The 25,922-nt window shown below is 48.7% G+C and overlaps 1 protein-coding gene across 3 annotated transcripts in view; it reads right to left on the bottom strand.

The window, feature by feature from the left end:
* Nucleotides 1-25,922, bottom strand: part of PRPF39 (pre-mRNA processing factor 39) — a 404,622-nt gene that overhangs the window by 34,100 nt on the left and 344,600 nt on the right. For all 3 annotated transcript variants that reach the window (XM_069208720.1, XM_069208721.1, XM_069208722.1), the window contains one exon: nucleotides 23,377-23,497. In XM_069208720.1, coding sequence (XP_069064821.1) covers nucleotides 23,377-23,497 — 121 coding nt within the window. The remainder of the gene's footprint in view (nucleotides 1-23,376; nucleotides 23,498-25,922) is intronic.

Raw genomic sequence — 25,922 nt, 5'->3', positions numbered from 1 at the left:
TGTTGAAAAGGAAGTCATCCTCGACAGGTTCTGCGTGTAACGACACGTTATGGAACTCTGCTGCCCTAGCTACCACCTGTGCATACGCTGTGCTGTCCTCAGGTGGTGAGGGCTTGGTAGGGTACGACTCAGGACTATTGTCTGATACTGGGGCGTCGTATAGGTCCCAAGCGTCTTGGTCATCTTGGCTCATGGTGGTATGAGCCGGTGAATGTGACGGAGTCTGTGCCGGTGATATATAAGTTACAGGTGGAGGAGAGGGTGGCGGGGTTACCTTTTTAACCACTTTTGTTTGTGGTGTTTGTTCTTGTGTTTGGAACTCGAGTCTCCTTTTTCTCCTGATTGGGGGAAGGGTGCTGATTTTCCCTGTCCCACTTTGTATGAAGATCCGCTTTTGTGTGTGGTCTACGTCAGTGGTCTGCAACTCTTCTTCAAATCTGTGTTTGCGCATTTGAGAGGACAGTGATTGTTCCTCTGAATACGAGCTGGCAGTCGGTTCGGTTGCCGGTCGTTTTGGCACCGAAACTGTGTCTTTGCTTGTTTTCGGCTCCGAGGAGAATTTCCTCTTTTTCTGAGTCGAGCCTTCTCGGCGTCGATCATCCTCGGTGCCGCTGTCTCTGCGTTGAGCACCTTCGGTGCTGCTGTCTCGGCGTCGATCTTTTTCGGCAGCACTGTCTCGGTCCCGAGATTGCTGCATGCCTGTGTCTCGACCCGAGTCGGACGATCTCGGCACCGGTTCGGCCTTTTTCGGTGCCGATGGACGGTCACCTACTTTATGGGTTGAGCCATGGCCTGTTGGCAGTGGCGTCCCCTGGGCCTTGTCTGTTTTCTTGTGTGGTGCTTGCTTCGACGTCTTACTCACGGTTTCTTCGACGTCGAATTCTTCAGAGTCCGATTCATGGATGGAGAAGGCTTCCTCTTCTTCTCCTTGTTCCTCGAACCCTCGTTGTCCTGTCGGCGTGGCCGCCATCTGCAATCTTCTGGCTCGCCGGTCACGGAGCGTTTTTCGGGACCGAAACGCACGACAGGCCTCACACGTCTCTTCCCTGTGCTCGGGCGACAGGCACAAGTTACAGACTGTAGGAAGTTGGCTCTGTATGTGCTATTTCAAAGTAAGGAATAGCATGCACAGAGTCCAAGGGTTCCCCTTAGAGGTAAAATAGTGGTAAAAAGAGATAATACTAATGCTATATTTTGTGGTAGTGTGGTCGAGCAGTAGGCTTATCCAAGGAGTAGTGTTAAGCATTTGTTGTACATACACAAGACAATAAATGAGGTACACACACTCAGAGACAAATCCAGCCAATAGGTTTTTATATAGAAAAATATCTTTTCTTAGTTTATTTTAAGAACCACAGGTTCAAATTCTACATGTAATATCTCATTCGAAAGGTATTGCAGGTAAGTACTTTAGGAACTTCAAATCATCAAAATTGCATGTATACTTTTCAAGTTATTGACAAATAGCTGTTTTAAAAGTGGACACTTAGTGCAATTTTCACAGTTCCTAGGGGAGGTAAGTATTTGTTAGGTTAACCAGGTAAGTAAGACACTTACAGGGCTTAGTTCTTGGTCCAAGGTAGCCCACCGTTGGGGGTTCAGAGCAACCCCAAAGTCACCACACCAGCAGCTCAGGGCCGGTCAGGTGCAGAGTTCAAAGTGGTGCCCAAAACGCATAGGCTAGAATGGAGAGAAGGGGGTGCCCCGGTTCCGGTCTGCTTGCAGGTAAGTACCCGCGTCTTCGGAGGGCAGACCAGGGGGGTTTTGTAGGGCACCGGGGGGGACACAAGTCCACACAGAAATTTCACCCTCAGCAGCGCGGGGGCGGCCGGGTGCAGTGTAGAAATAAGCGTCGGGTTTTCAATGTTAGTCTATGAGAGATCTCGGGATCTCTTCAGCGCTGCAGGCAGGCAAGGGGGGGATTCCTCGGGGAAACCTCCACTTGGGCAAGGGAGAGGGACTCCTGGGGGTCACTTCTCCAGTGAAAGTCCGGTCCTTCAGGTCCTGGGGGCTGCGGGTGCAGGGTCTCTCCCAGGCGTCGGGACTTTAGGTTCAAAGAGTCGCGGTCAGGGGAAGCCTCGGGATTCCCTCTGCAGGCGGCGCTGTGGGGGCTCAGGGGGGACAGGTTTTGGTACTCACAGTATCAGAGTAGTCCTGGGGTCCCTCCTGAGGTGTTGGATCGCCACCAGCCGAGTCGGGGTCGCCGGGTGCAGTGTTGCAAGTCTCACGCTTCTTGCGGGGAGCTTGCAGGGTTCTTTAAAGCTGCTGGAAACAAAGTTGCAGCTTTTCTTGGAGCAGGTCCGCTGTCCTCGGGAGTTTCTTGTCTTTTCGAAGCAGGGGCAGTCCTCAGAGGATGTCGAGGTCGCTGGTCCCTTTGGAAGGCGTCGCTGGAGCAGGATCTTTGGAAGGCAGGAGACAGGCCGGTGAGTTTCTGGAGCCAAGGCAGTTGTCGTCTTCTGGTCTTCCGCTGCAGGGGTTTTCAGCTAGGCAGTCCTTCTTCTTGTAGTTGCAGGAATCTAACTTTCTAGGGTTCAGGGTAGCCCTTAAATACTAAATTTAAGGGCGTGTTTAGGTCTGGGGGGTTAGTAGCCAATGGCTACTAGCCCTGAGGGTGGGTACACCCTCTTTGTGCCTCCTCCCAAGGGGAGGGGGTCACAATCCTAACCCTATTGGGGGAATCCTCCATCTGCAAGATGGAGGATTTCTAAAAGTTAGAGTCACTTCAGCTCAGGACACCTTAGGGGCTGTCCTGACTGGCCAGTGACTCCTCCTTGTTTTTCTCATTATTTTCTCCGGCCTTGCCGCCAAAAGTGGGGCCTGGCCGGAGGGGGCGGGCAACTCCACTAGCTGGAGTGTCCTGCTGGGTTGGCACAAAGGAGGTGAGCCTTTGAGGCTCACCGCCAGGTGTGACAATTCCTGCCTGGGAGAGGTGTTAGCATCTCCACCCAGTGCAGGCTTTGTTACTGGCCTCAGAGTGACAAAGGCACTCTCCCCATGGGGCCAGCAACATGTCTCGGTTTGTGGCAGGCTGCTAAAACTAGTCAGCCTACACAGATAGTTGGTTAAGTTTCAGGGGGCACCTCTAAGGTGCCCTCTGTGGTGTATTTTTCAATAAAATGTACACTGGCATCAGTGTGCATTTATTGTGCTGAGAAGTTTGATACCAAACTTCCCAGTTTTCAGTGTAGCCATTATGGTGCTGTGGAGTTCGTGTTTGACAGACTCTCAGACCATATACTCTTATGGCTACCCTGCACTTACAATGTCTAAGGTTTTGTTTAGACACTGTAGGGGTACCATGCTCATGCACTGGTACCCTCACCCATGGTATAGTGCACCCTGCCTTAGGGCTGTAAGGCCTGCTAGAGGGGTGTCTTACCTATACTGCATAGGCAGTGAGAGGCTGGCATGGCACCCTGAGGGGAGTGCCATGTCGACTTACTCATTTTGTTCTCACTAGCACACACAGGCTTGTAAGCAGTGTGGCTGTGCTGAGTGAGGGGTCTCTAGGGTGGCATAATGCATGCTGCAGCCCTTAGAGACCTTCCCTGGCATCAGGGCCCTTGGTACCAGAGGTACCAGTTACAAGGGACTTATCTGGATGCCAGGGTGTGCCAATTGTGGGATCAATGGTACATTTTAGGTGAGAGAACACTGGTGCTGGGGCCTGGTTAGCAGGGTCCCAGCACACTTCTCAGTCAAGTCAGCATCAGTATCAGGCAAAAAGTGGGGGGTAACTGCAACAGGGAGCCATTTCTTTACACAAGCCCCCCCCAGCCCACAGGCCAGGAGACTCAGCCCAAGCTGGGAGAGTCTTCCTAGTCTGTCAGGCGAGGAAGAGTAGGAGAAATAGGCTGGTTAGTTGCAGGGCCTACTCTGCCTTACATCCTTCTGTTCAGGTCATTCCCTTTGGGGAACTGACCCACTTCCACAGTGATAGGACCTAGTCTGAATTGCCTCTTGTCTGCCTCTTCAATGTCTCCACCCATTCTTTCTATTTTGGTCTTAGAGGTATCCACCTCTGCTAACCTTATCTTGGCCAGGGTTACCCCTAGCTTACCCAAAGAGGTTACCCAGAGCTGGAGTAACCCCACCATGACCAATAGGGTCAGGGGGCCTAACTTGCTATTTGGCATGGGGTCAGACCACCATGCTAAGGATAGTGCAGCCATAAAGGCTAACACCCAGCAGAGGCCACTGACAGCTGTCAGTGCCCAGAACCACACCTTTAGCTCTTCACCTAAAAGGGAAGGGGCTAAGTTACAGGCTTCTTTGGGTTCAGGTTGCCTGTCTGCTGTATTAGAGTGGGGGGTTACCACATCTTGTAGTAAACACCCTTCTTCCACTCTTTCTTCTGTTAGCTGAGGAGCCACCCACTCAGGTTTAACAGTTGCCTGACTAGCCAGGACTTCTTGTGGGTCAGGTTGGACTTTATCAGGGCCATTTTTGGAGTTCTCCCCTACTGGAGCAGAATCTCCTTGGCTTGCTGTAACCTTGGCTAAAGGTTGTCCACCCTTCCTACTCTGTTTTCTTTTCTTCTTCTTCTGGGGCCTGCTTGCATTTACTGCAGAGGCAGGACTTCCAGAATCCTTGGGAGAGGACTGGCACTGGACCAGTTCCTCTCTTGGGCTCTGACTAACCTCTGGGTAGTAATTTCCAAGGAGACAATCAAGGGGGAGGTCTGTACTGACTACTACCCTTCTCCAGCTAAGAGTGCCACCCACTTCTATGGGCACTAAAGCCACAGGCCTCTTAGTGACCCTGTCTAGGCTAACTCTTACCCTGGCAGTCTCACCTGGGATGTACTGGTTTGAGAGCACCAGCCTGTCATGCACAATAGTGTGACTGGCACAAGTGTCTCTCAGGGCAGTGGTTGGGATTCCATTCACCAGTAGGTGGTGGAAGTGTCTACTTCCCTCTGGAATCTCCAACTCACCTGTTGGGCCCTGTTTCCAGTTGAAGGCTATGAAGACCTCCTCATCTGAGGAGTCATCTCCCATGGCTACACTGGTTACCCCTGGAATCTTGTTCTGGGGTTTGTTTTTGGGACAAGAAGTGTCCTTGGTGTGGTGCCCAGACTGTTTACAGTTGTGGCACCATGCCTTAGTGGCATCCCAGTTCTTACCCTGGTACCCACCTTTGTTTTGGGTTGTGTCTTGGGGCCCACCCACCTGTTCTGGTTTTTGGGGGCCTACAGAGGACTCTTTTTCTTTGTTTCTAGTGTCACCCACTTTCTCCTGGGGAGTTTTTGTAACCCCTTTCTTTTGGTCACCCCCAGTGGAAGTTTTGGTTACCCTAGTCTTGACCCAGTGGTCTGCCTTCTTTCCCAATTCTTGGGGAGAAATTGGACCTAGGTCTACCAGATACTGATGCAACTTTTCATTGAAGCAGTTACTTAAAATGTGTTCTTTCATAAACAAATTATAAAGCCCAACATAGTCACACACTTCATTTCCAGTTAACCAACCATCTAGTGTTTTTACTGAGTAGTCTACAAAGTCAACCCAGGTCTGGCTCGAGGATTTTTGAGCCCCCCTGAATCTAATTCTATACTCCTCAGTGGAGAATCCAAAGCCCTCAATCAGGGTACCCTTCATGAGGTCATAAGATTCTGCATCTTTTCCAGAGAGTGTGAGGAGTCTATCCCTACACTTTCCAGTGAACATTTCCCAAAGGAGAGCACCCCAGTGAGATCTGTTTACTTTTCTGGTTACACAAGCCCTCTCAAAAGCTGTGAACCATTTGGTGATGTCATCACCATCTTCATATTTTGTTACAATCCCTTTGGGGATTTTTAGGATGTCAGGAGAATCTCTGACCCTATTTAAGTTGCTGCCACCATCGATGGGTCCTAGGCCCATCTCTTGTCTTTCCCTCTCTATGGCTAGGATCTGTCTTTCCAAAGCCAATCTTTTGGCCATCCTGGCTAACTGGATGTCCTCTTCACTGGGGCTATCCTCAGTGATTTCAGAGGTGTTGGTCTCTCCTGTGAGGGAACCAGCATCTCTGACTATTATTTTAGGAGTCAGGGTTTGAGGGACCCTGTTCTCCCTAGATAGGACTGGTAGGGGGGAATTGTCCTCCAAGTCACTATCCTCTTCCTCTGAGTTGCCACCCTCAGAGGGGTTGGCCTTTTCAAACTCTGCCAAAAGCTCCTGGAGCTGTATTTTGGTAGGTTTGGGGCCCATTGTTATTTTCTTTATTTTACAGAGTGACCTTAGCTCCCTCATCTTAAGATGGAGGTAAGGTGTGGTGTCGAGTTCCACCACAGTCACATCTGTGCTAGACATTTTGCTTCTAAAAGTTGGAATACTTTTTAAGAATCTACAACTGGTTCTAGAATCTAATTCAAACTTTTACAAACTTTTAAACTCTAAAAGAAATGCTAAACAGGATCTAACACAAGGCCCTAGCAGGTCTTTTAAGAATTTAGAAAACTTTTCAAATTGCAAAAATCAATTTCTAATGACAATTTTGGAATTTGTCGTGTGATCAGGTATTGGCTGAGTAGTCCAGCAAATGCAAAGTCTTGTACCCCACCGCTGATCCACCAATGTAGGAAGTTGGCTCTGTATGTGCTATTTCAAAGTAAGGAATAGCATGCACAGAGTCCAAGGGTTCCCCTTAGAGGTAAAATAGTGGTAAAAATAGATAATACTAATGCTCTATTTTGTGGTAGTGTGGTCGAGCAGTAGGCTTATCCAAGGAGTAGTGTTAAGCATTTGTTGTACATACACAAGACAATAAATGAGGTACACACACTCAGAGACAAATCCAGCCAATAGGTTTTTATATAGAAAAATATCTTTTCTTAGTTTATTTTAAGAACCACAGGTTCAAATTCTACATGTAATATCTCATTCGAAAGGTATTGCAGGTAAGTACTTTAGGAACTTCAAATCATCAAAATTGCATGTATACTTTTCAAGTTATTGACAAATAGCTGTTTTAAAAGTGGACACTTAGTGCAATTTTCACAGTTCCTAGGGGAGGTAAGTATTTGTTAGGTTAACCAGGTAAGTAAGACACTTACAGGGCTTAGTTCTTGGTCCAAGGTAGCCCACCGTTGGGGGTTCAGAGCAACCCCAAAGTCACCACACCAGCAGCTCAGGGCCGGTCAGGTGCAGAGTTCAAAGTGGTGCCCAAAACGCATAGGCTAGAATGGAGAGAAGGGGGTGCCCCGGTTCCGGTCTGCTTGCAGGTAAGTACCCGCGTCTTCGGAGGGCAGACCAGGGGGGTTTTGTAGGGCACCGGGGGGGACACAAGTCCACACAGAAATTTCACCCTCAGCAGCGCGGGGGCGGCCGGGTGCAGTGTAGAAATAAGCGTCGGGTTTTCAATGTTAGTCTATGAGAGATCTCGGGATCTCTTCAGCGCTGCAGGCAGGCAAGGGGGGGATTCCTCGGGGAAACCTCCACTTGGGCAAGGGAGAGGGACTCCTGGGGGTCACTTCTCCAGTGAAAGTCCGGTCCTTCAGGTCCTGGGGGCTGCGGGTGCAGGGTCTCTCCCAGGCGTCGGGACTTTAGGTTCAAAGAGTCGCGGTCAGGGGAAGCCTCGGGATTCCCTCTGCAGGCGGCGCTGTGGGGGCTCAGGGGGGACAGGTTTTGGTACTCACAGTATCAGAGTAGTCCTGGGGTCCCTCCTGAGGTGTTGGATCGCCACCAGCCGAGTCGGGGTCGCCGGGTGCAGTGTTGCAAGTCTCACGCTTCTTGCGGGGAGCTTGCAGGGTTCTTTAAAGCTGCTGGAAACAAAGTTGCAGCTTTTCTTGGAGCAGGTCCGCTGTCCTCGGGAGTTTCTTGTCTTTTCGAAGCAGGGGCAGTCCTCAGAGGATGTCGAGGTCGCTGGTCCCTTTGGAAGGCGTCGCTGGAGCAGGATCTTTGGAAGGCAGGAGACAGGCCGGTGAGTTTCTGGAGCCAAGGCAGTTGTCGTCTTCTGGTCTTCCGCTGCAGGGGTTTTCAGCTAGGCAGTCCTTCTTCTTGTAGTTGCAGGAATCTAACTTTCTAGGGTTCAGGGTAGCCCTTAAATACTAAATTTAAGGGCGTGTTTAGGTCTGGGGGGTTAGTAGCCAATGGCTACTAGCCCTGAGGGTGGGTACACCCTCTTTGTGCCTCCTCCCAAGGGGAGGGGGTCACAATCCTAACCCTATTGGGGGAATCCTCCATCTGCAAGATGGAGGATTTCTAAAAGTTAGAGTCACTTCAGCTCAGGACACCTTAGGGGCTGTCCTGACTGGCCAGTGACTCCTCCTTGTTTTTCTCATTATTTTCTCCGGCCTTGCCGCCAAAAGTGGGGCCTGGCCGGAGGGGGCGGGCAACTCCACTAGCTGGAGTGTCCTGCTGGGTTGGCACAAAGGAGGTGAGCCTTTGAGGCTCACCGCCAGGTGTGACAATTCCTGCCTGGGAGAGGTGTTAGCATCTCCACCCAGTGCAGGCTTTGTTACTGGCCTCAGAGTGACAAAGGCACTCTCCCCATGGGGCCAGCAACATGTCTCGGTTTGTGGCAGGCTGCTAAAACTAGTCAGCCTACACAGATAGTTGGTTAAGTTTCAGGGGGCACCTCTAAGGTGCCCTCTGTGGTGTATTTTTCAATAAAATGTACACTGGCATCAGTGTGCATTTATTGTGCTGAGAAGTTTGATACCAAACTTCCCAGTTTTCAGTGTAGCCATTATGGTGCTGTGGAGTTCGTGTTTGACAGACTCTCAGACCATATACTCTTATGGCTACCCTGCACTTACAATGTCTAAGGTTTTGTTTAGACACTGTAGGGGTACCATGCTCATGCACTGGTACCCTCACCCATGGTATAGTGCACCCTGCCTTAGGGCTGTAAGGCCTGCTAGAGGGGTGTCTTACCTATACTGCATAGGCAGTGAGAGGCTGGCATGGCACCCTGAGGGGAGTGCCATGTCGACTTACTCATTTTGTTCTCACTAGCACACACAGGCTTGTAAGCAGTGTGGCTGTGCTGAGTGAGGGGTCTCTAGGGTGGCATAATGCATGCTGCAGCCCTTAGAGACCTTCCCTGGCATCAGGGCCCTTGGTACCAGAGGTACCAGTTACAAGGGACTTATCTGGATGCCAGGGTGTGCCAATTGTGGGATCAATGGTACATTTTAGGTGAGAGAACACTGGTGCTGGGGCCTGGTTAGCAGGGTCCCAGCACACTTCTCAGTCAAGTCAGCATCAGTATCAGGCAAAAAGTGGGGGGTAACTGCAACAGGGAGCCATTTCTTTACACAGACCAAATGTTGGTCTGTATATGGATATTTATTGTGGCATTTAGGACAGAATCGGAACGGGGTCCGTTCCATCAGTGTCGATGTTACACGCGGTCGGGCCGACCAGGCCCCGACGGGGGATCGAAATTACCCCGAAGGGCTACCGGAGCTCTTCACGATTCGGTGTTGATTCTATTCTAACCCGATACCGAACGAAACAATACCGACATAGTTTTACGAAGTTATGACTATCTTTCCGTCCCGAAACCCGGAGCGAAAAGGAACACGTCCGAACCCGATGGCGGAAAAAAAACAATCTAACATGGAGTCGACGCCCATGCGCAATGGAACAAAGGAGGAGGAGTCCCTCGTTCTCGTGACTCGAAAAGACTTCTTCGAAGAAAAACAACTTGTAACACTCCGACCCAACACTAGACGCCGGACTATGCACAACATGTGTATCTGCAGCTACACATGCCACCGAACCTAGGATTCTGTGCCCCGGAACTGCACAGCATCCTGATGGGCTTGACTTAGGCGTGTGCTCAGCATACTTGCACTATATATGTGCGATAAAATCCATATTAAAGTCTCCTGACCTGATAATCCAGCTAACTTTTCTTACCACTCAGACGATGGCAGTACAAAGTGGCAGGAGGAAAAATGATATTCTCAAAACAGCGGTTCGAATTAATGATACATGTATATTCTATCAAACTGAAGCACAGTCATATTGATAACTCACTAGTAGGATGTTAGATAAAGGAGGAGGAAAGATGAAGCATGTAAAGAAAAGATCATAAAAACAGGACTCGCAAACAGAAAAACAAACAGGAGTCCTACCACTATCTATTACTCTTTGAACTTGAAACACAAACAAATCAAAGTAACAGACAAACAAAGCAAAGTGTCTTCAGTCACAACGCATGAACAAACAACAAGTAGCAGATTAAACAAGCAGGCAAGCTGATATGCAGAAGACCTCCAAGACACCAAACACTGTAAACAGCTAGAAAGGAAATGGAAAGCCAGCCACCGCACTGCCAACAGAATTACTTACAAGTCTGCACTCAGATGCTATCACCAGCTAATAATAGACACCAAGAAAAAAGCACTATCGGACCACATCGAAGAAAGCTCCAAAAGCTATAAGTTCTTCTTGATCATCAAGGATTTGACCTCTCCCTCAGCCACTGTCAACATTGCTTTCTCTCAGCAACTCTGCAACAATCTATCCAACTTCTTCCACAGCAACTTCACACACCAACACAACCACAGCAACCTCATCACTAACCTATCCTCCACCAACCGAAACTCCCTTCTAACTAAACGGACAACCCTCACAAGACACAGCGGCAATCATGCAGACCATCCACTCAAGGGCTCCAACAAATTCATGCCGCCACATCTACAGCCTCAATTAGCACCACTCTGACCCACATCATCAACACCTCCATCACGTCCGCCACTTTCCTGGATGAATGGAAACATGCAGAAATACTTGGCTTCCTCAAGAAGCCCATAGCAGACCTTAATCAACAGAGAAACTTCGGAACGATCTCCATACTCCCCTATCCAAAGTGACTGAGAAGGCCATAAACAAGCAACTCACAACCCACCTCGAACTTCATTTTCTAGGCAACACTCAATAAGGATTTAGAAAGCACCACAGCATCAAAGCACCACTCACAGTGGCCACTGACGACATTTGAATCAAATCAAATCAAATCAAATCAAATCATTAACATTTATAAAGCGCGCTACTCACCCGTGCGGGTCTCAAGGCGCTAGGGGGAAGGGGTTACTGCTGCTCGAAGACCCAGTTCTTGAGGAGTCTCCGGAATGCGGAGTGGTCCTGGGTGGTCCTGAGGATGGTGGGGAGGGTGTTCCAATTCTTGGCCGCCAGGTAGGAGAAGGACCTTCCACCCGCCGTGGAGCGGCGGATGCGAGGGACGGCGGCAAGAGCGAGGCTGGTGGAGCGGAGAAGACGGGTGGGAGCATAGAAGCTGAGGCGACGGTTGAGGTATTCTTGTTGTGGAGGGCTTTGTGTGCGTGGGTGAGGAGACGGAAGGTGATCCTTTTGCTGACGGGAAGCCAGTGCAGGTGTCTCAGGTGGGCGGAGATGTGGCTGTTGCGGGGTATGTCGAGGATGAGGCGGGTGGAGGCGTTTTGAATTCGTTGCAGACGTTGATGGAGTTTTGCAGTGGTCCCAGCGTAAAGGGTGTTGCCGTAGTCCGGGCGGCTCGTGACGAGGGCGTGGGTCACGGTCTTTGTGGTGTCGGCAGGGATCCAGCTGAAGATCTTCCGGAGCATGTGGAGGGTGAGGAAGCAGGAGGATGATACGGCGTTGACTTGTTTGGTCATGGTGAGAAGTGGGTCCAAGATGAAGCCGAGGTTGCGTGCGTGGTCTGAGGGGGTCGGTGCGGTGCCAAGGGCCACCAGGAGTCGTCCCAGGCGGTCGGGGTGTTACAGAGGATGAGGACTTCCGTTTTGTCTGAGTTCGGTTTCAGACGGCTGAGTTTCATCCAATCTGCGACGTCCTTCATTCCATCTTGCAGGTTTGTCTTGGCGCTGGTGGGTCCTTGGTGAGGGAAGGTATCAGTTGAGTGTCATCGGCGTAGGAGGTGATGATGATGATGCTGTGTTTGCGTACGATGTCGGCGAGGGGGCTCATGTAGACATTGAAGAGTGTCGGGCTGAGCGAGGAGCCTTGTGGGACACCGCAAATGATCTCAGTGGGGTCTGAGCGAAAAGGTGGGAGGTAGACTCTTTGGGAGCGGTTGGAGAGGAAGGAGGCGATCCAGTCCAGGGCCTGGCCTTGGATCCCGGTGGAGCGGAGGCAGGTTATTAGGGTGCGGTGACAGACAGTGTTCAAAGGCAGCCGAGAGGTCAAGGAGGATGAGGGCGACTGTTTCTCCGTTGTCCATCAGGGTTCTGATGTCGTCTGTGACTGAGATGAGGGCGGTTTCTGTGCTGTGGTTGGCTCGGAATCCGGATTGAGAGGGGTCGAGAAGGTTGTTGTCTTCAAGGAAGTTGGTAAGCTGCTTGTTGACGGTCTTCTCTATGACTTTGGCAGGGAAGTGGAGGAGCGAGTTGGGGCGGAAGTTCTTCAGGTCGCTTGGGTCAGCCGTAGGTTTCTTCAGTAGGGTGTTGACTTCAGCATGTTTCCAGCTCTCGGGGAAGGTAGCAGACGAAAGCGAGGAGTTGATGATGGTCTGGAGGTGCGGGGCGATGATGTCGTCGGAATCATCCTGGACCAGGAGAAACAGTGGCCCTCATCCTGTTCGACGACTCAGAGGCCTTCAACACGGTCTACCCCAACACTCTTATCAGAAGACTCCATGTTATTGGCATACAAGGATCTGTTCTGGAATGGGTCTGTTCCTTCCTTACAGGAAGTACCCTAAGGGTCAGGCTGCTACCCTTAACATCAGATACCAAGAATCTCATATCTGGAATACCACAGGGATTGTCCCTCAGCCCGCCCTTTTCAATATATACAGGACACCGCTCACCAGCATAATCCAATCACAAGACAGCACACATCTCATGCACCAATGACACCCAACTCATCCTCACCTTGATGGATAAGACAACCACCACCAGAACCAACTTCACCAACTACATGACCATGGTGGCAGACTGGATGTAAACCTAAAGCTCAACTCCAACAAGACAGAAGTACTTGTTTACCACAACAAGACCTTCCCCCAGGGCTCCACTTGGTGGCTATCAGAGCTAGAGCCCATACAAAAAATCTAGGGATCACCCTAGATGACAAGCTCAATTTGAAGGCTCAAGTCACTCCAGTGTGCACCTCCTGCTTCCACTCCTACAGACTCCAGATTATCCAGAATGCTGCAAGGCACCTAACTCTACCTTCGAGGCTGCACCCACATCTCACTATAGGAAGCTTCACAGGTTCCCCATCCAAAAGCACAGCCAAATCAAACTTATCAGGCACACATACAAAGCCTTACATAACACAGGATTGGAATACCTGAACAGTTGCATACACTTTCACAAACCCACCAGACACTTACATTGCCTCACTCACGTGCACTTCCTGAATCGGCAAAAGCAAAACTGGAGGTTGCTCACTCTTCTACATCACATCCAAGACATAGAAAAACCTCTCCCAACACATCACAGCCTCCGCCTCATTCTGGGGTTCCGCAAAAAGTTGAAGGGGGCGGGCGTGGTTTCTGCAGGTATCAGTCAAAGAGCCAGATCTTGAATCTCTTCCCGAAGTGATTCAGAGAGGGTGCAGTATGGAGATGGAGGGTGTTCCAGCCTTTGGTGGAGAGGTGGGAGAAAAAGCATCCTCCAAAGCGGCTACAGCAGATACAAGGTGCCAGAGAGGGCGAGGTGTGTGAAGCAGAGGTTTCTGGTCAGCTAGTATAAGACCAGGCGGTGGCTCATATGAGCTGGTCCTTAGTTGGAGTGCTTTGTGGGTGAGGTGCTAGAAATGGCATTACTTCTGGATGGGGAGCCAGTGGAGGTCCTTCAAGTGCTGGGTGATGTGTGTTCTCTTGGGCAGGCTGAAGATCAGTCTGGCTGCTGCGTTCTGGCTTGTCTGGAGTCTTTGCATGAGTTGGGCGGTGGTGCCGATGTACAGTGCGTTTCCGTAGTCAAGCCGGCTTGTGGTAAAGGCCTGCGTCACTGTTTCCTTGTGCTGACAGGGAGACTCTGAAGATTTTGGAGAGCATGCAGATCGTGTGGAAGCAGGCCTGAGGAGATGGCACTGACAAAGTTTCATGGTGAGTTCGCTGGCCTAGATGATGCGGAGGTTGCAGCCATGTTTTTTTCGGCATGGGGATAGGTCTGAGCTGTGGTGGCCACCAGGAGTTGTTCCAAATGGGAGTGTGTTTGCGAAGATCAGAACATCCGTTTGGTCTGTGTTGAGTTTCAGGCAGTTGTCTTTCATCCATGTTGCAACGTTCCTCATACAGGTGTCGAAGTTGGCCTTCATATATGTGGGGTCTGCTGAGAGTTAGAGGATGAGTGTGTGTCGTCGGGGTAGGAGATGATGTTGATGTAGTGAGATCTGAGTGTCTGTGAGTGGTGTCATGTAGATATTGAAGAGGTTTGGGCTGAGGGATGATTCTTGGGGTAGTCCGCAGACGGTGTGCCTGGGTTGCAAGGTCAAGGGAGAAAGGCGAACTCTGTGCATCCTGTGATGAAGGATGCCATCCATCTGAGTGCATAGTCAGTGATTTCAATCAGGTGTAGCAGACTAATGTGTGTGGTGGGAGACGGTGTTGAAGCCTGCTCAGAGATCCCGAAGGATGAGGTCGGCTGATTAACCTCTGTCAATTAGTGCTCAGATGTAATCTGTTGAGGCAATCAGGGCTGCCTTGGTGCTGTGATTGGTTGTGAAGCCCGATTGGGATGAGTCCAGCAGTTTGTTTCTTTCCAGATGATCGGTGAGTTGGAGGTTGATGGCCTTCTCCAGGACCTTGGCAGGAAACAGGAGGAGGGAGATGGGACAGCAGTTCTGGAGCTCGCTGGGTCAGCCGAAGGTTTCTAGAGGAGATGTCTCACCTCCGTGTGTTCCCATGCATCAAGAAAGGTGGCTGTTATAGCGGCGTTGAGGACAGCAGTGAGCTGGTGTATGAAGTTGGCTCTGTATGCACTATTTCAAAGTGAGGAATAGTATGCACAGAGTCCAAGGGTTCCCCTTAGAGGTAAGATAGTGGCAAAAAGAGATAATACTAATGCTCTATTTTGTGGTAGTGTGGTCGAGCAGTAGGCTTATCAAAGGAGTAGTGTTAAGCATTTGTTGTACACACACAGGCAATAAATGAGGAACACGCACTCAAAACAATTCCAGGCCAATAGGTTTTTGTATAGAAAAATATATTTTCTTAGTTTATTTCAAGAACCACAGGTTCAAATTTTACATGTAATACTTTAAATGAAAGGTATTTCACTTAGGTACTTTAGGAACTTTGAATAATCAAAATAGCATACACAGTTTTCAAGTAAATCACATATAGCTATTTTAAAACTAGACAGTGCAATTTTCACAGTTCCTGGGGGAGTAAGAGTTTGTTAGTTCTTGCAGGTAAGTAAACCACCTACGGGTTCAAGTTTGGGTCCAAGGTAGCCTACCGTTGGGGGTTCAGAGCAACCCCAAAGTTACCACACCAGCAGTTCAGGGCCGGTCAGGTGCAGAGTTCAAAGTGGTGCCCAAAACGCATAGGCTTCAATGGAGAAGGGGGTGCCCCGGTTCCTGTCTGCCAGCAGGTAAGTACCTGCGTCTTCGGAGGGCAGACCAGGGGGGTTTTGTAGGGCACCGGGGGGGGGGACGACGACACAAGTTAGCACAGAAAGTACACCCTCAGCAGCACGGGGGCGGCCGGGTGCAGTGTGCAAACACACGTCGGGTTTCCAATGTAAATCAATGGGAGACCAAGGGGTCTCTTCAGCGATGCAGGCAGGCAAGGGGGGGCTCCTCGGGGTAGCCACCACCTGGGCAAGGGAGAGGGCCTCCTGGGGGTCACTCCTGCACTGGAGTTCCGATCTTTCAGGTCCTGGGGTGCAGAGTCTTTTCCAGGCGTCGGGATCTGGGAGTCAGGCGGTCGCGGTCAGGGGGAGCCTCGGGATTCCCTCTGCAGGCGTCGCTGTGGGGGCTCAGGGGGGGCAACTCTGGCTACTCACGGTCTCGTAGTCGCCGGGGACTCCTCCCTGAAGTGTTGTTTCTCCACAAGTCGAGCCGGGGGCGTCAGGTGCAGAGTAGCAAGTCTCACGCTTCCGGCGGGAAACGCAGTTGTCTTGAAGTTGCTCCTTTGAAACAAAGTTGCAGTCTTGGGTGAACAGAGCCGCTGTCCTCTGGAGTTTCTTGGTCCTTCTAGAGCAGGGCAGTCCTCTGAGGATTCAGAGGTTGCTGGTCCTGGGGAGAGCGTCGCTGGAGCAGTGTCTTTTGAAGTGGGGAGACAGGCCGGTAGAGCTGGGGCCAAAGCAGTTGGTGTCTCCGTCTTCTCTGCAGGGTTTTTCAGCTTAGCAGTCCTCTTCTTCTTAGGTTGCAGGAGTCTTAGTTCCTAGGTTCTGGGGAGCCCTTAAATACTAAATTTAAGGGCATGTTTAGGTCTGGGGGGTTAGTAGCCAATGGCTACTAGCCCTGAGGGTGGGTACACCCTCTTTGTGCCTCCTCCCAAGGGGAGGGGGTCACATTCCTATCCCTATTGGGTGAATCCTCCATCTGCAAGATGGAGGATTTCTAAAAGTCAGAGTCACCTCAGCTCAGGACACCTTAGGGGCTGTCCTGACTGGCCAGTGACGACTCCTTGTTATTCTCATTATCTCCTCCGGCCTTGCCGCCAAAAGTGGGGGCGTGGCCGGAGGGGGCGGGCAACTCCACTAGCTGGAGTGTCCTGTGGTGCTTTAACAAAGGGGGTGAGCCTTTGAGGCTCACCGCCAGGTGTTACAGTTCCTGCAGGGGGAGGTGTGAAGCACCTCCACCCAGTACAGGCTTTGTTACTAGCCACAGAGTGACAAAGGCACTCTCCCCATGTGGCCAGCAACATGTCTCGAGTGTGGCAGGCAGCTAAAACCAGTCAGCCTACACGGGTAGTTGGTTAAGGTTTCAGGGGGCACCTCTAAGGTGCCCTCTGGGGTGTATGTTACAATAAAATGTACACTGACATCAGTGTGCTTTTATTGTGCTGAGAAGTTCGATACCAAACTTCCCAGTTTTCAGTGTAGCCATTATGGTGCTGTGGAGTTCGTGTAAAACAGACTCCCAGACCATATACTCCTATGGCTACCCTGCACTTACAATGTCTAAGGTTTTGCTTAGACACTGTAGCGGCACAGTGCTCATGCACTGGTGCTCTCACTTATGGTATAGTGCACTCTGCCTTAGGGCTGTAAGGCCTGCTAGAGGGGTGACTTATCTATACTGCATAGGCAGTGTGAGGTTGGCATGGCACCCTGAGGGGAGTGCCATGTCGATTTACTCGTTTTGTCCTCACCAGCACACACAAGCTGGCAAGCAGTGTGTCTGTGCTGAGTGAGGGGTCCCCAGGGTGGCATAAGATATGCTGCAGCCCTTTGGTACCAAGGGCCCTGATGCCCGGGAAGGTCTCTGAGGTACCAGTTACAAGGGACTTACCTGGACGCCAGGGTGTGCCAATTGTGGAAACAAAAGTACAGGTTAGGGAAAGAACACTGGTGCTGGGGCCTGGTTAGCAGGCCTCAGCACACTTTCAAATCAAAACTTATCAGCAAAGGCAAAAAGTCAGGGGGTAACCATGCCAAGGAGGCATTTCCTTACAGCTGGTGGCAGATCTCATTGGTTCAGAGGCTGATGTCGATGGGGGCATGGGAGCTCCTGAGTGGATAGAGTTCATCAGAGTGGTTGATGGTGTGCTTGGTCGCTCCCATGTGGTGAGCGGTTGGTTGGTGGTTGATGGGTTGTTGACGAATTCTGGGGGTTGGGGAATCAAATTTTCTGCAAATGGTTGCTATCTTGTAGTGTAAGTGGTTGGCAAGGGTGTCACAGAGTTCCTGTGAGGGAGGGATCGAGTTCTATGTGACTGATGGACAGGTGAATTCTCCGATGATTTTGTACGGGTTCCTTGGTTTGGTTAGAGCTGATCTCGATCGGGTGTGTCCGGGCCTCCTTTTTTGCGGCTTTGAGGTGGAAGTCTCTGAGGGCTGATTTGTAGGAAGCTTGGTCTGTGTCACATCTGGTGGTTTGCCAACTTCTTTCCAGTTGTCTACACTTGTGTTTTGACACACCTAGTTCTGGTGTGTACCAGCTGGCTTGTTTGGTGGGTCTGTGCATTTTGGGTGGTTTGGTGGGGCGACTTGGTGGGCCACACTGATGCTGGGTGCAGACGGGCTTACCTGTAGGGCACCTTTGGCACGCCTGGTGCACACCCATGCTGTGACCTCCATCAGATAGCCCTAGGAGGTGGGAGGGGCTGTCTGGGAGGCGGAAGGGCAGGGGGCTTGGGCGGCGGGAAAAAACAGAGCAGAGGGAAAAACCGGAGTCAACAGGAAACAGGAAATTTGCACAAGCAAAAACAATCCCAGAAAAACAGACTGATTACGGAGCATATTACAGTGATGAAAGCAGGAAAATAGCAAATCTGAACACCGTGTCAACGCACTTCCAAGCAATCAGGCAGAGACCCATGCAATTTCAGACAGGGACATAATTTATTTTTGTTTTTACCCTAAGTTATTTCTAGCACAGCAGACCAGCAAAAAAGCAACGATTATTCCAAAGAGTATACCAAAGGGGGACCTGAGCTCGAACAGAAGTACTGGGGTAGCTGGAGAACTGGGATGGTGCCTCTGTTCTACGGCATCTGCAGCAAGGGAGCGGCGTGCAAGACCTAGGAGGTTGAGAGCTTAAGAAATTGGGAAGCAGAACTGAGTAGTTTATTAAAGAATTGTTTAATTTAAATTTGAACAGTGGACCTACCAATTGTTTGTGATCTTTATGTTTGGGTTCTTTATGACAATCCTTTGAGGCAGAATGGCTTTCATTTCCATCACACTCTCAACAAAAACAAAGCCATAAAGCAAAACACCTGAGGAAGACAGAAACATTCTCCCAAATTGTGAATACATATGGGAGCTGGCCACAAATGCTTAGAGACTCCTCTACTATAATAAGGAAATTCTCAATGTGACCACAATTGCTGAAAAGAGGTACAGGAAAGGAGAATTCACTGGAAAACTGTAGGTCAGATCAGCACAAGAAAAGTAATAGGAATCTGATTTAAGTAATTATAAATCCATCCAATAAACAAACAGTTAACAATGGATCCAAGAGAGCTTCGAACAAAAATGTTTGCAGATCACAATACTAAAATCTATCACACAGAACACAAAAAAATTGAATTACTGTGTGCAATTCGACTCCGCACCCTCCCTGCACCTTCAATGTCAACTGAGAATAATGTGGAAGCCAATCCTTGGGTTGATTTGGGCTTTGGTGTCAAGGGCCCTATTGGCTTCAAGTTACCAAAGGACTTGTGCATGATCTTAGTGGCCAGAGGGAGCGCTGTCAGATCCGAAAGCTTCGGTCTGTGCCAACCGTGGCCTGGAGGCAGCGTGCCCCCAGCAGGCTGCTATTTCAGAAAAGGGCTCCAAGCAGAATCCTTCCTGGGGCATTCCTCTGCCTTCACTCATGGCAGCTGTGTCGGTGTGGGTTGTCTGTGGGTGCAGACCATCTTCATTATTGAAATCTTCCTCTGTGGAAAGCACTGGGGTCTTGCTGCTGTTCAACCTCGGAGTCAGAGGGAGAGCTACCTCTGAGCTGGGCTGGACCAGCTGGGTCTCCGAGGGACCTGCTTCTACCTCCGTTTCAATGGCATGTTTCCCGAAGATGTTAGGGGTGTTGGTGGGCTAGTGCATTCTCCAGTGGGCCCCACTCCCTTTGGGTCAGTACTGAAGAGTTCTCATCAACTGGAAGGTGAAGCAGGCCTTGCATGTGGGGGGTATCATGCTTGGAGGCGAGGAGAAATTGCAGACTTGATGATGGGTGTCCTTTCTATCACTTACCCTCATTTTTGTTGATGGGGGCAGAGTGCCCTGGGAGGGACAACAGGCCACAGTGGTGAGAACAATGGTCTTTGGTAGATGTTGGGCAGAGATGAAAACAGGATTGATGATCCATCTCAGTGAGTTTTCCCCTAACCTAACAATGAAGCCGGTGCCCATGCGCTTCTCCAACTAAGGGAGGAGTCATTAAACCTCATGACTTGAAAGACTTCTTTGAAATTCCAAATGTCCAAGCCCAACACTAGATGGCAGGAGTATGCAGAGTATGTGTATCTACAGCCACAAATCCTGCCAACGTATATAAAACAAACACTATAAAACAGAGAGAAAACAAATGTTATAGGAAATCCTCCTAGGCCTGTAACTAAGGTGGTGTTGGAAAATGGCTAAAACACAATGGAAACATGCTCTTCATAACAGTGTGGGAAAGGGATGTTTGAAGTTTTCAAGAAAAAAAAAAAGCATTAATCAAAGAACCATAAAATGTATAAGGAAACAGGCCTTTTCAGGTTTACCTCCTATCTTTTACCCCTCTTTGTCTATTATTATGTACTGGTGCAATGGCTCTGAAATGTCCTGTGCCAAGATATGTGCCAGAGCCTTAAAATGGTACATATTTGATAGACTGGTTCCCAATTGTCATAGCTGACCTTACTTGTTAAACCATAGTATATGGTGCCAGGAATATGTAAGGCCTGTATGTTGAAGTGTCTGTCGTGGCCTGCACCACTAGTTGTGCCCTCATGCGAATGACAAGGCACAATATGGCTCCTAGCCTGCCACTGCAGACTGGAAGGACAGTTTAAGACTGCTAAATCGACTTTGACATTTAAAGTAATTGCAAAGCCCAAACCTGCCTTTTTAATGTATTTATGTCACCCATATAGCAGGCCTAATAAGCCCCAAGGAAGGGTGTTGTATGTTAAAAAGTGTAACCTGTACTTTTACATGTTCCAGCAGTAAAACCCCTAAATTGTCATTTTTACTGTGGAAAGGCTACCCGCCCCTCTGGCAAGTAAAGAGTTACAGGATGGCACCCCTGCCCTGGTAGCCTCTAAATGGGATTATTAAAGTTGATACTGTTTGCTATGAAAAGAATTAGTGCATTAAATCAGACTTAATGGTTGAATCAAATTTAATGTCACTGGTGGGCAAAGTGCAACTTAAACGTTGCCACTTTGGTTGCTTAAGGTTTCCAGTGTCCGTTTACTGATATGCACAGAGCCTGTCCTGCAGAGACCTTTCTGCCCTTCTGGGGAGAGAGAATAACTATCAGGAAAGGACACAATAGGGGCCTGCAGGGGAGAGAGGTGCTACCACCATACTGCTGAAAGCCACAGGTCTTAGCCCAAAAGAGGAGCTTCAAAGGAGAAGTCAACTTTAAAGGACAAATGGGTAAAACTTGCGAGAGGGTCTGCTCTACTGGTTAGGCAGACAGGTTGGCACTATGGATGGGAGAGGAGAGGCCAGTTACCAAACTGGTTTTCCATGTGATGTGTAACCTCTTTGTATCCACACCTCTGGGGGTGGGTTAAGGAGCTCTGAGTGTCAAAACAGTGGCCTTGCCATGTTGGGAGTGAGAAGAATGGTGCATCCTGAATAGTCAGATGCCAACCTTCCCAGGAAGTGGTCATCAGGAGGGTGGGAACCTGGTAGCCTATTGGCTAGCAACTGCTTGCTACCCTGTATTTAATTTCTGAAGGTAGCCAGAACTCTAATCTCAATCAGCTTGCAAAAAGGATCAAAGAAACTCTGCCCTTCATCCACAATACCTTGCGACTGGTGGAACATGGCCAACAATGTTTTTGTGGTCCTGAGGGATTGATTTAAAATTTCTTTCGACTTTTGATATCAGGACATTTGTCTTTACTGGATCTATGAAATTCTCTGTTGTGGATTTGAGAACCGTTTTGCACAGTAGGAAGTAGAGGTTATTTTCCCTTTTCAACAGGTGTTCTTGATTATATATTCCTCCTCATTCTTCACCTGTGTAGTGACTCCATGCTGAGAACCAGCCTTTGATAAAATCCTGATGAGGATTTAATCATTTGGAGAGGAGGACATAACAGAATATGTATCTAAGGCTTCTTGTCCCAATCTACCCAATATCTGCTCCATGCCTCACTGAGATTCTTTTCCTCAGGCCCATCCATATCAAGCTGCTACTCCTCTAAATATGCAAGTGCAGAAGTGATGGAAGTGAAGAACTGTTAGTGCTGTTCACTTTTTAAGGAATTGGAAAATGTCAGTGTTCTCCTTAAATGGTCAAATCAAATGTCTATATATTTTAAAGCGGTATATCTATTGTAAATGGAGTGTGTGGGGGAGAGAGGGGTTCAATGAGACCAGTTTCTCAAGTGATATTCATTGGATGTTGCCCTATGTTCATCTATGCACTTTCTTCAATGGAGTACCGAATGTCTAGTCGAAAACATTATCGGATACTTGTTGTCATACCTTTATGCTAAATCCTCATTTCATGGTTGAAACTGAGAATGTTTCATTTTCAACACAGAGATGATGCTGAAATAGAGGCCCTTCTTTATAAGGCAAGGACTTCTGATTTCAACTTCTATCCTCAATATGAGGTTCGCCCACGTGCATAGCTCCATCCTCTGTTAAGAGATCTGCCTGTCTATTGATGTTGGTCCTCTTTAGAGATGTTTTGACTTCTAAAGCTCATGTCCTCTGACATTCTTTTGACTCCCGAAGGTAATCTGCTTCGAGGTCTTTCAACTTACTATGGTACTTTTTGAGTGGTGAATGAAAGTGTTGGTGTCCCCGTTATCTGTGACCTCAAAGGCAAGTCTTGGCTGGGCACTATACACTGCTTTGGTGGATTAGCAGGCGGTGGATCTCTAGAAATTAGAATAACTCAGATGGATATGTGGTCCCACTCTTCTACTCCAGATCTGCAAGGAAGGGAAGGGTTGATCACCTTCTCTGAATTAGTCTTCAAATGCTCCTTGTGGAGGCTTGTGTGAGGCTTCAGTGAGTTGTAAGTGAGGGGATGTGTTACATATGGGTGCAATGTGCCCATATTATATTCTTTCTTTGCTTAATGGTATTTTTGCACCAAAATGTTCCACAAGAGAGACAGGCACTCACATGATCCCTTGGAAAGAAAAGATAATAGATCCCATGGAGATCAAATAACAGAATTTAATAAATTAATGTTCCACATACACCTCCCATTCTCATGGCCTGTTCCAAACCACTGGGAGTCACTAAACATCAACTGATACTCCAGTCAAACTGTCCTTGAACGTTTCCATGTCAATTTTCCAGTCCTTGATGCAAATCCATGTCTATTGTGTAAAGCTCTAGCACAGCAAACAGGCCTGAAACCAATGATGAAAATAAAATCTGAAGAGAAGTCGGAGTGCCTGTGCATGGTTGGTTGTGGATTTCAAAGAATGTGTACATGACTCAAATCACAAGCATGAAAACGAAACTTAAGATTGCAGTGACTTTAAATGCTGCACACCCCACACTAGATTTGCAGAAATGCAAAGAATGTTATCGATATGCTGCAACAATCACCAGCTCTACAATGTGGAAAATCTCAGACAATATATACACGTTTTCTTTTTTTTTTTCTTTTTAATTAGCAAAGCAGGAAAGTTTAACATTACCTGATACCAAGCATTGTAGTTATACGCAGTTTGACTAGTTTGCAAGTCACCGCTCATCATCTGCGTCGATAACATGGTTGTATCATCCAAGAGTGCTTTCTTTTCATCTGGCTCCTCGGATCTGCAATACACAAATGCAGATGAATACATATCAATACTATAAATTGGTTATAAGCTGTAAAAATGTCTGCCTGCAATTCAGCCATGGCCTTTAATAAATGTAACACCGGTGATAGTTCAGCTTAGGGCATCGAAGTTAACACACATCTCCTATAAAATTCAATCACATGAATTTAACTTTCTTGGATCGTCAAAGTAGTAGCAAATAGAAGCCCAGTAATGTGATCAAATTTGTGCTTTGTTTAGCAAGAGGATTAAGATTGATTTTGGGATGGGTGGGAGCATGAGGTATGACAGTGGTCAAAGGTTGGCCCAGTCCGCCATTTTTCACTTTAAGCCACATACTACCCGATACCAAAGCAAGGCAAGTTGCAGATTTCTGAGGCTAGGCATGAAATGAATTTGCATGCAAGTGCATTTAGAAAGCTTGTGAAAGTCAGAAGGTCTGTGAAAGTACCCATGGTCTGAGTAAGTCTCAAAATCTATGGAAAAGGCAGGAATCCAAATAGTATAATTCAAGAGAGAAACTCAAAATAGCCTTTCCAATTGGATTTATAGTTGGGATTAAGAAGAGCTCACGTTGGGTTTAGGTTTTACAATACGTTAAGTACATGTCAGACGTGAGGGGACCGTTGGTCCGTTTACCATTAACGTTCGATCTGTGTAGATACTGTACTTTCAAGTATTCCAATTGGACAGTGCTAAGACTATTTGCTAGGACAGTGCATTATTGTCACACTTGTCTTTTCAAGCTTCACAATCTGATTATTTCAAGGCTATATGAAATCAGTGAAAATATCAAAAACTAAAGGCTGGGCTTAGGTCAGAAAGTTTTGCAAGAGTTATCGTTCTATTTGAATGCTATGCACAATCCAGTCAACTAGTGGTTCCATGCTTCAAACCAAAGTTCCCATCAACACCAACACGCTCTAGCTGGAACTAGAACAGAGTAAAAGAATGGGCATGCCTCTTAAAAATGATAACCTCTTAAACTACTTCAACTGCAAATCCGAAAAGATCTATTGTAACTTTGATAAGCAACCATACCTTGAGGACATCATCTGCACGTTGAACACCGAGCACTCGGCCGGTCACCTAACCAACTGGTGAACACTCTCTGAGGAAGACACCACTTCTAACATGAAAACCATCTGTAGGAAGTTGGCTCTGTATGTGCTATTTCAAAGTAAGGAATAGCTGCACAGAGTCCAAGTGTTCCCCTTAGAGGTAAGATAGTGGCAAAAAGAGATAATACTAATGCTCTATTTTGTGGTAGTGTGGTCGAACAGTAGGCTTATCAAAGGAGTAGAGTTAAGCATTTGTTGTACATACACACAGGCAATAAATGAGGAACACACACTCGGAGACAGTTCCAGCCAATCGTTTTTTTTATAGAAAAATATATTTTCTTAGTTTATTTTAAGAACCACAGGTTCAAATTCTACATGTAATATCTCATTTGAAAGGTATTGCAGGTAAGTACTTTAGGAACTTTGAATAATCACAATAGCATATATACTTTTTACATAAAACATATAGCTATTTTAAAAGTGGACACTTAGTGCAATTTTCACAGTTCCTGGGGGAGGTAAAGTAATGTTAGTTCTTGCAGGTAAGTAAACCACCTACGGGGTTCAAATTGGGGTCCAAGGTAGCCCACCGTTGGGGGTTCAGAGCAACCCCTATGTTACAACACCAGCAGCTCAGGGCCGGTCAGGTGCAGAGGTCAAAGAGGTGCCCAAAACACATAGGCTTCAATGGAGGTAAGGGGGTTCCCCGGTTCCAGTCTGCCAGCAGGTAAGTACCCGCGTCTTCGGAGGGCAGACCAGGAGGGTTTTGTAGGGCACTGGGGGGGACACAAGTCAGCACAAAAAGAACACCCTCAGCAGCACGGGGGCGGCCGGGTGCAGTGTGCAAACACGCGTCGGGTTTCCAATTGTTTTCAATGAGAGACCAAGGGGTCTCTTCAGCGGTGCAGGCAAGGGGGGGGGGGGCTCCTCGGGGTAGCCACCACCTGGGCAAGGGAGAGGGCCTCCTGGGGGTCACTCCTGCACTGGAGTTCCGATCCTTCAGGTCCTGGGGGCTGCGGGTGCAGGGTCTTTTCCAGGCGTCGGGATTTCAGAGTCAGGCAGTCGCGGTCAGGGGGAGCCTCAGGATTCCCTCTGCAGGCGTCGCTGTGGGGGCTCAGGGGGGACAAATTTGGTTACTCACAGTCTCGGACTCGCCTGGGGGTCCTCCCTGTAGCGTTGTTTCTTCACCAGTCGAGTCGGGGTCGCCGGGTGCAGTGTTGCAAGTCTCACGCTTCTTGCGGGGATTGCAGGGGTCTTTAAATCTGCTCCTCTGGATACAAAGTTGCAGTCTTTGTTGAACAGGGCCGCTGTTCTCGGGAGTTTCTTGGTCTCTTAGAAGCAGGGCAGTCCTCTGAG

The sequence above is a fragment of the Pleurodeles waltl genome, chromosome 9 (genome assembly GCF_031143425.1).
Source record: "Pleurodeles waltl isolate 20211129_DDA chromosome 9, aPleWal1.hap1.20221129, whole genome shotgun sequence".
Lineage (NCBI taxonomy): Eukaryota > Metazoa > Chordata > Amphibia > Caudata > Salamandridae > Pleurodeles > Pleurodeles waltl.
The sequence above is the reverse complement of the archived record's forward strand: the minus strand, read 5'-3'. Positions and strand labels throughout refer to the sequence as shown.